An 11,959-nucleotide genomic window follows, 5' to 3' on the forward strand; every position below is an offset into this window, starting at 1 on the left:
GCAAGTTTATAAATTGCTCCTCACCTATATTTCTGAAATCTGGACCATTCCCTTCGAGCTCCACTGCCTTAGGTAATTTATTGTATCTCTGCCATGGTTGCTGCGGTAATCTCCTAACTGGTCTCCAAGCTCTTTGCATCATTCCACCAATTCTCAGCGCTGCTCCTGGGGAGAGCTTTCCATAATGCAAATCTGACTTTGTTAGTCCTTGACCTGAAATATATCAGTGGCTTCATTGAAGGTCGAAACAAGATGAGAATTACCATCTTCACTAAATAGTCAACATGGTTCCAAAAGGTGTAGCCAGTTAGTAATAGAAAAAAACAAAATGGGATATAAATATCTTTAAAAGGTAGAAATATTGACAAAGGTATTCATATCAACTCCATATGATTGTCAGTGTTATATTCCAGAACATCAACTTTAAACCTATTAAAAATTATGAGTTCAATAAGATCAGTAAAAATAAATGTGCAAAAATGAATATCATGTAGATGTCAGTAATCAAGTTAGAAAATAAAATGGGAAAAATTACATTTGCGTGGCAGCAACTGTGTGTGCATGTGTGTGCATTTGTGTGTAATACACAGAGGAAAGATAGTTTTTGATATGCAGGATTCTAGATAAAGAAATTATGTATCTTTAATGAGGGACTTTTTAAAGATTAATTTATTTGAGAGAGAGAGAGAACAAGCAGGAGGGGCAGAGTGAGAGGGAGAGAATCCCTAGCAGACTTCCCACTGAGCAGGGAGCCCGAGGTGGGACTCAATCCCAGGACCCCAAGATCACAACCTGAGCCAAAATCAAGAGTCAGATGCTTAACTGACTGAGCCACTCAGGGGCCCCAAGTCTCAATTTTTAATGTTGTTTCTAAGATTCACTATAATCTGCATTGCTTTCTAATCTTATTTCCCACCATCCCATGTAATTTTGTTATTTGTCATCTCCATGTGTTTGCCACTGTTTCCCCCACTCTTCCCCATTTCTGCCTGCACGAAGGATTTCTGCCTTTCAGAGTCCAGTACAAGTTCTTCTCTTCCTTCTCTCCTTTTTTTTTTTTCAGTAAATATTTGAGCATCAGCTCTGTGTCAGGAGATACATAGATTAATGCTAATTACCTGATAGATATGTACTAAATAAATATTGAATAAATGAGTGAATGAATGAATGAAAAGGATTTTTTTTAGTATATCAGTCCTCTCTTCCCTTACTTTTACCTAAACTCCATAATCATTAACATAATAACCCATGTTCTTCTCTGTAGTCACTTCCTCCTGTAAGTTGGTTGAATGAGTAAAACCTGTTCTTTTTTTCTTAATTACTGGTTTAATTTTTTTTAAGATTTTATTTATTTGAGACAGAGAGCGAGTGTGCATGAGCAGAGTGAAGGGCAGAGGGAGAAGCAGACTCCCCGCTAAGTGGGAAGCCCGATGTAGGGCTCAATCCCAGGACTCCGGGATCATGACCTGAGCTGAAGGCAGATGCTTAACTGATTGAGCCACCCAGGCGCCCCAAACCTGTTCTTTCTTTAGCCCATAATTTAATACACTGCAACATAATAACTGGGCTGCTTTTTCCAAATTTAGAGTTGACTATTAGGGATTTCTTTCATTCTCTCTTCATCCTTCTGCCCGTTCCTCTTGTTCATTTTTACTAAAAAGGCCATGTGTCACACAGATAATTACAGTAAATTGAGCAAGTTTCTCAAGGGCAAAAGCAATTGTCCACAAAATTGAGAGTGATATGAAATTTCTATTCTGTTTTTCAAGAAGCCTTCATTATATGCTTTAAAGAATTGACATGGCGAGAAATTCGTATTTCTAATTAGTGTGCTTTTTCTTAAAACTTAGGAATATTTGTTTTGCTATTAAAAGTGGAAATAAAATAACTAAAAACTGAACTTATATGGAGTTTTATCCTATTGGTTATTGTTCACTACCTAGAACATAGAAGATTTTAAAAATAATGAAGAAGATTCTGTCTTCAAGTGTTACATTAAGTAAAGAAATATAACATTTTGACAAACCATTTTTCCTATAATGTTGGTTACTTTAATTCTGAGTTTTAATGAAAAGATTTGCATTTTGATGTGAGATTAAAGGAAATTCAGAGAGCGTAGGGATGACAGGTACTACAGTGGAGGCTTGCAGGGTAAGGAATAAATTTTCCACGCGCATATCCTTGCGCAGAAGAGGTAGATCCTGGAGGCTTCTACCCTGTGGTCTCCGCATGCACACTCACCGTCGGGGGAGAGGGTCAAACAAGATAGGCCTTGGCAGTCAGCCCTCGAGAAACCCTAGACGGGAGTCAGACACGAGTCAGAAAAAAGCCTGTCTCCAAAGATTAAGAGTTTCATGTGAGGAGTTACAATGCAGTTTAGTTGTTTTAAAGCTAGAACTTTTAGGTCTTCATTTATTCTTATTTATTCCACTGCCTAGAACACTTGCCTTCTCTCCGTTGTGTCCCCACCCCACAAACAATAGCAACACCACATGCTGTCTGGCCGAGGCGTCCTTCTCCTGTAAGCCACAGCCTGGACGATGTTTCTCCCTGAATGTATCCACTTTCCTCACATCTCGTTATAGTGACCGCTCCTTCTCCTGCAGCTCTTCTCCTGCACCCTGTAACTCTTCTATCATTGTCCAGATTTCTCTGCATTGTAGGTGTCTGTTTATCCATCTCTTTGCCGGACTCCAGATCTGTGGGTCAGAGACCAGGACCATCTTGTTAACTGTAGTGTCCTCAGCATGCTTCTGACAGAGGACATGCTCAATAAATATTTGTTAAATAAATGGATGAATATAAATGTGTATGTATATATATGAATTATGTTTTAGATAGCTTTGTATTGTGGAGGAATACCAGACTAAGAGCTCTTGGGAAATAAAAGAAGGCTCCCTGTGAAATCTCTTTAAATAACATTCATGACGCTCAAAAATCCCATATATTCCCCATTCCTGTACAACTTGTTGCCTTCACCTAGATCTCTGACCTCACACCAGGCTAGGTGCTCCTTACCATGGGTGAGGCTCTACTCCAGAAAATCTGTGGAGGAGGAAAACCACTGCTCATACATGGGAGTCACTCACTCACTCACTCACTCATTCATTCATTCATTCAAACAGTATTTACTAAAAGTTTACTATACAAAACATAGGAATACAGATTTGACCGAGATATATAATTGCTGAAAATCATATTCAGGTTTAATTATACAAAAATGTTTACATCCATATGTGCATGTTGTTAGAGAACAGAAACCGTATTACCCAGCATGCTCTCATTTTCTCCCTAGTTACCATAAAGCACAAGCCTAATTTATTCTGCAAGTGTTGTAATGTGCTCAGCTCTGATGCCTGAAAGCTTTTGTTCCATTTGTTCCCTTTAGAACAGACATTTTTCCCTTGAATCTGTATTTATTTTATTTGGCCCTGTGCATTAATCTATAAACCACTTAAGCCTATTTAGAACTCAGCAGGGTGGAAATATCAAATAAAAAAATAAATCAACCTATTGGTTTTAACCATAGCTTACGTGATTAATAAAATTGTCTTATGTGTTTTAAGTAGAAGTTCTGGATACTGCCTCATGTAGAACAGGATCGGGAAGCTACATGAACTTTGGGGGTAGGAGTGCTTCAGGTAGAGCTAGTGTTGTTCTTTAAAGATTGTTCAGTCATGTTTTTTTCTCCTTAGTCCTCCTCCCAATTCACTATCTTCCTACCACATATCAGCCTACTAGATTTGAAACTTCGATTTCAAATTAATGTGAAAATATGGCACAAGATGTTTTCCATTTTATTAGTTGCAAATGAACCTCTTCTTTCTCCTCAAGAAAGGAAGAGAATTACCCCTCAAGAATATTTGAATCCTGCTAAATTTTGGTTTCGTTCGTTCATTCATTCATTCATTCATTCATTTTTTAATGTTTGATCAACAGTAAAAAATTCCTGCACATAGGTACTACCAAAGAACTCCGGGTTTGTGCACATGACAAAAGCCAGTTAAGACAATTGATCTACATCAGAGGTTCTGTATCAGAGGTTCTCAATTCTGGCTGCATTTTAGAATGTTCCCTAGGTGGTTATGATGCTCAGCTGGGGAATGCTTGGAATTAACCTTTGGGGTCAGGGGTTGAGAAGCTGAAGAAAATGACTGAGTCTCTCTCCCCTTCCCCCACAAATGTGTATCCACACAAAGTGTTGCATCTATAGACTCTCTGAATCCCTCTGTGGACTTGATTTGAAGATCCTAGGCTGTGCGTCAGCCCTAGGTGGTATCAGTGAAGCTGATCCCAGGACCACACTTTGAGAACAAGTACTTTGAGGATGGAGAACCGTCTTCTGTGTTTTCACACGTCCTCCAGGTGATTCTAATGCACACTAACTCCCAAGAACCACTACCCTATAGAAATGCTTTCAGGACACTACAGTTGAATACTATACTTTTGGCTTATTTGAGGGTTGAGATGTTTATTTTAAAAACAGCCATATGAAGAATGACTTTGTATCTCTTGTAAAACCACTCTTTTGATGCTGAATGACTTTTATAATGGAAGCATAGTATGTATTTCTCTTATAGCCAGGCAAGTGCTAGGAAAAACTTGATCTCGTCTGATGAACTGGTAAACTGATCCTGATATTTGCATTTCTTACCTTATTGTTTGCTTTTTTTTTACCTTTGCTGCCAGGAGGTATAGAGCTCAATTTCATGCCCAATTTTAGCAATTATTCTTAGCTTTTTTCCTAGTATAATTATCTGCCCAATTCTCTCCATTTCATGTTTGTTCTTTTAATGAAATGGCTTTTCTGTTACTATGTCATCTCCTATGAGGAAGCAAGGGTTATTGTATTCCACAGAAATAATGATTTCCCTGTTGAGACAAATAAGCTGTATCCTGTATGTGGCCATGTTAAAGGATAATTTTCAAAATAGGGACCATGACTCTCACACAAATGTATCATGAACGTGTATCAAAGATTTATGTAACCCCTGAAAGATTTTACAACCAGCTCAGAGGAACCAAAGAACAGACATAAACAGGCAAGCACTAAAGGCTGAAATGAATTTACCTAATAGGTGCAGAACTGGTCAATATCCACAGGGCAAGAAAATGTAATGTTTGGAATTATTTCTGAGGGAAAAGGGGAGGCATCAGTTGCGTCTCCACAGGACAACATTCATTTGCAACTTTAATGAATGAGAATCATTTGATTACTATCAGTTTTCCATAACTTTCAATGTTGTAAAATAATCCAGTCAAAGACAATGAAAGGCATAGACCCCTACAGAATGAGGTCACCCTGTGGGGCCCTAGGACAATGCCAGCATTTCACTGAAACAACACTCAGCAGTCTTTTTGCTGATTGCAGTCTTTCAGTTTTTCCTGACAGCAAGGTCATGGGCAAAGAAGTGAGTCCCTGTATGGGAGACTGAAACTGAGAAAGAGGATCTTTAGTAGATGAGAAAGGAGACACCCTATTATCTCTTCTCATTCTCCATCCCGAGTCTGGCCTTGAAGGAGTCTCCGTAACCAGGAGTATATTCCTGGAGATGGGACGGAAAGATGGCTTTTGTCGTGAAGAAGTGTGAGAGGAGCTAGGGAAGATCCCTCACTTTGTTTGACCAGCTAAAGAATGAGTCAGTCTCATCCTGTAAAGCAGATTGTTTATTTTCATGCCATTTGCTTTACTTATCTTTCAGTCTTTTTGTTAATGCTTATTTTGAAGTCTTTTTTTTTTTTTTTTAATGTCTTTAAGCCTGGCCTCAGATGAGTAGTAGGGGCCATTAAGAGAGAGCCTTGTGTTTACTCTCAGTGACAGAATTAAGCGGGAAGCAGAGCCTCCAGAGGCCATGAGGTGGTGATGACCATCCGTGAGGACCCTGCCCACTACCACCAGGGACCACACCGCCATCTTTCCTTACCAGGAAGTCCACTGTGCCTACCTCGGGAGTCAGGCACCTCTTTGTTAGTTTAGTAAAGCGCTTTTCTTCTTACCTTATTATTATTTTTATTACAAACTTTTTAAAAAATATTTTACTTATTTATTTGACAGAGAGAGAGACAGCCAGCAAGAGAGGGAACACAAGCAGGGGGAGCGGGAGAGGAAGAAGCAGGCTCTCAGGAGAGAAGCCCGACGTGGGGCTCGATCCCAGAACGCCGGGATCACGCCCTGAGCCGACGGCAGACGCTTAATGACTGAGCCACCCAGGCGCCCCTATTACAAGCTTTTTTAAACTTGTGGCTCTAGCTGGAGTTTAGTTAATTAGTTAATGGAGAAATATTATTTGCTTTCATTTGAATCAGCTATTCATAATTATATATCATCGCAGTTTGAGGTCTTTTTGATTTTACCAATTAATTAATAGATTTATGAACATTTGCTGATTCATTGGCCTTGATATTTGTTAGGCATTTAAGTTCTGAGTAAATAAGTCCTGAGTAAACAACGTATGGAAAGGTTTAGCACTTGAAAAAATACACATAGATGAGACAGGGGTAAATTAATGTAAAGATCTCTGTGTCCCATGATATAAAAACTGATAACTGCAGGATTAGGCAGATAATGATGTCAGTTTTCCTTTTACGAGGCACTTATTTCTGGTGGGCAGACTCAACAGATTTCGGTTCTGGTTCCAGCCCTGCTACTTCCGTATGAACATGAGAAAACTTTATTCTCTGCAGTCTTTATCTGCAAAATACATTCATTGAGTCATCACTATGTTATAGCAAGACATGGTCTATGCCCTCAAAGAGCCAGAGACGCACATGTCAATAAATAAGTACAGCCAAATAGCATAGGTGCTGTGAATGACTTCATAGAGGGAGTGATGCTTAACCCGATTCTTCAAAAGAGAGGTATCCTCTCCAGGCAGAACAAGGCGATGGAGAGAGGGGAAGGGAGAGAGAAGAGAGGTCACTCAGGGGAGGGGATGAGTAAAAGGACAAGAGCATGGAGGCATGAACAAGAGGCTGGGATTGAGTGTGTGGGCCCGGTGCAATAAGAAACGAAGTAGGTGGCAACCAGATCTTGAAGAGTCTGGTGTTTATGCTTATGTCTCTACTGCTCTCTGTAGCTGGGATCGTGATCTGAAATACTGTTAGTGAGTGATAAGGAGTTAATATGTTCAGATCAATCTGAGTGGTTCTTGTACTCGTGACAGCCAGGTAATTTGACTGTCCACTAAGACTGTGAGTTCCTTTATGAAACTTGGAGCCTTTGTAACCATTAAAGGGTGGGAAATAGAGTGCAAATACCTTTAGCCAAAATCTCTCTCATGCCACTTCATCCTTCATGTCACTGTCTACATTTTTGGGGTTTTTTTTAATTGTGGAAAATTTCACACATAAAAAGTGAACAAGATAGGATAATGAACTTCTTTGCCTTCCCCAGCTTCAACAATTATCAACATTCTTGTTTTATTTATTCTTCTACTCGTGTCTTACCCGTGTTCAGTTATTATTATTATTGTCATTATTATTCTTACTATATTTAGGTATCAGTTGCATACGTCCAAATGTACAAGTCTTAGATCTATGTTTTGACAGACAGGTGCACTGTGTAATCTACATCCTATCACAATATAGAACATTTGCATCTTCCTCCAAAATGCTCTTCTCTTTCTAGTCTCCCCCTATCCTCACCTCTACCTCCAGCTGAAAAAACAAAACAGTGCCCTATTTTTTAAGTTTTGCCTGTTTTAGAACATATATGATGGAATGTCCTGTAAATTACTCTTGTTTTTGGCTTCTTTCACACAACTTAATGTCTGTGAGATTTATTGGGTTGTCTGTTGGGTTGCTCAGCAGCACTCCATTGTAGGAATTTGCTACAATTTGTTATCTTCTTTTGTCAAGGGATATTTTAGTTGTTTTCGGTTCTGTGCTATTGTGAATTTCATTGCTGTGAACATTCGTGCTATACATTGTTTCATAATGCCGTTTTCATTTGTCTAGGATAAACCTCTAGAAGTGGAATTACTGAGTTTAAAGATAGGTATATGCTTAACTTCATAAGAAACAGCCAAGTTTCCCAAAGTGGTTGTAGCAGCAAGTGTGTGGAAGTTATAGCTGCACTGCATCCCTGGTGACATTTGATATTGTCTGCCTTTGATTTTAGCCGTTCTTATGAGTCTGTGGTGGTATCACAATGTGGTTTTTATTTGCATTTCCCTGATGCCTAATGATGTTGAACATTTTATTTTTCATCTGCTTATTGGTCATATATCTTTTTTTGTCTGTTAGTAAAGTATTTTGCCCATTTTTAATTGGGTTGTCTTTTCATTATTGAGTTATAGTAGTTCTTTATATATATTCTGGATACACATTGTCAGATGCATTTGTTTTGGGAGCATTTTCTCCCACTCTATGTATTATGTATTTATTTTCTTAATGGTGTCTTTTGATGAGCAAAAGTTTTATTTTCAATTGCACCTAACAAATTTTTGTGGCTATTGCATTCTGTGTCCTGTCTAAAACATCTTTACTAATCTTTAGATTAAGAATATATTCTATGTTTTCTTCTCAAAGCTTTATACTTTTAGCTTTTATATTTAGGCTCATGGCCCATCCGCCTGAAATTAGTTTTTGTTTATGGTGTGAAGTTGGAGCTGAGGTTCATTTTTTTTTTCCACATGGATATCCATTTCTAGCACCATTAGTTGTAAAGACTTCCCTTCCCTGTTGAATTGTTCTGGTACGTTGGAGGGAAAGTTATTGTCCAAGTGTTGGGTCTATTCCAGAGCTCTATGCCGTTCCTTGATCTACTTGTATATCCTTATGCCAATATTACATTGTTTTGATTACTATAATCTTATGGTAAGTCTTGAGTTAGATAGTATCAGTACACACTTTTGCTGTTCTTTTTCAAGATTTTTTTCAGCTATTCTAGGTCCTCTGCATTTCCACATAAACTTTAAAAGTCGCCTTGTCCATTTTCATTAAAAAGCCTGCTGGGATCATGAATTCTTTATAAATTATTTGGGGGAGAATTAAATTCAGAACAATATTGAACCCCTGGACGTATTTCCTCATTTATTTAGGCCTCTTCAGTTTCTCTCGGCAGCGTTTTTGTTTTCAGTGTGGCTGTTTTGCACGTCTTTTATTGAATGGGTTACTAAGTGCTTTGTTATTTGATACAATTGATTTTATTTTTAATTTTTTTTTCTTAAAGATTTTATTCATTTATTTGACGGGGGGTGGGGGAAGAGAGCACAAGCAGGGGGAGTGGAAGAGGGAGAATCAGGCTCCCTGCTGAGCCAGGAGCCTGATGAGGGACTTGATTCCAAGACTCTGGGATCATGACCTGAGCCAAAGGCAGACCTAACTGATCGAGCCACCCAGGCGCCCCACAATTAATTTTATATATTAATCTTACACTCTGAGACATTGCTATACCCACAAACCTTTTAACACCCAGTTCCTGAGCACCATGGACTTTCCTCCCCTCATGTTTGTATGACTTTTTAGACTTGAATGTCTTTGTCGCCCATGTCTGCCCCTAAAGAGGGCCGGGGAATGCCGCAGCATTTGTGAAGTCTTCTGACACCACCCCACCTGGATTCAGATAGTCCCTCCTCTGAGAGTTTCTCTTAGAGCACTTCCCACCGCAGGTCTTGGATGAGCCATTCTTGCCCTCTGTGAAGGCAAGAGCTGTACTCTATCTCCGTTCTGTCCCCACAATACCTAGCATGGTGTGTTGGTTCCTAGTTTAGGAGTGGGTTTTTTCAACATGTATCTTGGGACATATAGGGGATGATGTAGTCTTGGGGTGAGGTGGGGCTGAGGTGAAGTCGTGGGGAGGCAGGAAATCCTTACAGGCATTTCCATCAATTGGAAACAATCCCCAGAGTGTATCCGAAAGAGGGAAGTTAGACCTTCTTCCTATTTAAAATAATGTTTACCAGTGGGTGATCTGCTTCCACTCTCAATTACTTGAGCTTTTGCTGCCAGTCTGGAATGTTTGTAGATTACGTTTCTTCTTACTTCCTTTTTATTTTCTAGGTGGCTGATTGTGCTTGGGACGAAACAATAAAGATATATGATCCTGTTTGCCTTACTATGCCTGCTTGAGATGTACTCCCCCAGTCAGAAGCAAAGAAGACTGGCTGAGAGCTTCTTAACAGGAAATAAATGAACTATCGATAACATAGATATTATGCTTTTATGTGCTATTCAGATTTCAAATTTTAAAAATTTACCCTGGAATCATTTTGAGGCAGCTGATAAAGACTTTGGCTCACTATTTAAGCCGGGTACATAAGCCATATTTCTTAAAATCCCAAGGAATAATTGATGTTGTGGTACCTCTTGTAGTGTCTCTTGAAATGTAATCTCTGTATTGTAAAATGGATTCAAATATGGGAGATCTGTAGATTATATTGATAGTGATATATTTCATTTTTAATTTTTCATTTTTGATGTAAAATATAATCACTGCTATTGGTAAAAATTAAAATAAACTGCATCTCTTGATTACTTATGAAGTTATGACATCCTAGCAAGTTTTCTTTTTCTTTTTCTTTTTCTTTTTTTTTTTTTTAATTTATTTGACAGAGATAGAGACAGCCAGCGAGAGAGGGAACACAAGCAGGGGGAGTGGGAGAGGAAGAAGGAGGCCCACAGCAGAAGAGCCCGATGTGGGACTCGATCCCATAACGCCGGGATCACGCCCTGAGCCCAAGGCAGACGCCCAACCACTGTGCCACCCAGGCGCCCCAAGTTTGCTTTTTCTAATACAGTATATATATATGAATACATACTATATATAGTATAGAGGTATCTGTGGTTCAGTAACAGGGCTCTAATAGAGATTTGATTTATTCAGCAGTATTTATTGAGCACCTCCTATGTTCTTGACACACAGACTGAATGAGGTGGTCTCAAGGACTCGTGGCATGTTTAAGAACATGGAATGCTCTGAGTTAAAAGCTTACATGTTTTTTACATCTATTCAAATCTTTTAAGATGTCATAACCTTGACTCTATATTTCTCTCTTTCTACTTCTCTGCTATCAATTAAAAAAACAAACAAAACTGGTCACTTACAAAAAGTTTCTTAGGTCCTACTAAATTTCAAGCAGTTACCCTTGAAACTAGCCCTGTCATGCCATAAACCCTCCTCAGTCAGTACCTTCCTAAATCTCCTTGAAAAATCTCTAAGTGCAGATGACCTGTAAAAAAAAAAAAAAAAAAAAAGGGAAAAGGGAAAAATTGGCAAAACAAACAACTTTGCATAACATTTATATTTTTTATATACTATTAAAATAAAATATAAATGGCAAAAATTGTCATTAAATTTTTAACAAGTTTTTGAGAATTTTAAAGAGCAAAATATATTTGTAGTAACAACAAAAATTAAAATATATGTATATTGTCTAATTTATATATTTATATTACATATTTGTTTACTTGTCCCAGAAAAAAAAATTGACAGCTTACAACATACAAGAACAAGACCACGTAATAGAACAAAAGGAGCATAAAGTGAAGCCGTGAGTGGGGCTTGAATATCTATGCCTCAAAGTCCTAGTTGCTCCTGGCGGCATAAATGCCTGGTTGAATACACAATTAAGTGCCCAAGAGCTAGCGGCAAGGACTTTGTCCTAGTCCCAGGCATGGCCCTCGTACCATACCTGGTGCATAGAAGGTGCTCACGAAATATTTGTTACGTGAATGAATGTACTCAGGGAACAGCACAACTTTTTTTAGTTCTTAGACCAATCAGTACAAATTGTTTTGGGAAGGCCCCATAAAGAGGGCACTGCTTTCTTAACATGAGTATAATGTCAGGATCAGGCGGTCAGAGACATCCTTAGGGCTGTCTCTATAATAAGGCTCATGGAGCTGTTTCTCGGTTCCCTCCAGAACCAGAGGCATCACACCCAGCACAGTTCAGTAAAAGCAGGTTCACAGTGGGGGTCTCTCTATCAGCTGGATTTATCATAGACCTTTAAAAAGA

At 38.7% G+C, this 11,959-nt stretch overlaps 1 protein-coding gene across 1 annotated transcript in view; it reads left to right on the plus strand.

Annotated features, from left to right (window-relative positions):
• The window catches only part of PEX7 (peroxisomal biogenesis factor 7), an 85,806-nt gene extending 75,322 nt beyond the window's left edge, over positions 1-10,484 (plus strand). Inside the window, exon 10 of the mRNA XM_008691225.2 lies at positions 10,003-10,484. Coding sequence (XP_008689447.2) covers positions 10,003-10,071 — 69 coding nt within the window. The 3' untranslated portion in view covers positions 10,072-10,484. The remainder of the gene's footprint in view (positions 1-10,002) is intronic.
• Positions 10,485-11,959: the final 1,475 nt, after the last annotated feature.

This window comes from Ursus maritimus, unplaced genomic scaffold, assembly GCF_017311325.1.
Source record: "Ursus maritimus isolate PB19 unplaced genomic scaffold, ASM1731132v1 scaffold_13, whole genome shotgun sequence".
NCBI lineage: Eukaryota > Metazoa > Chordata > Mammalia > Carnivora > Ursidae > Ursus > Ursus maritimus.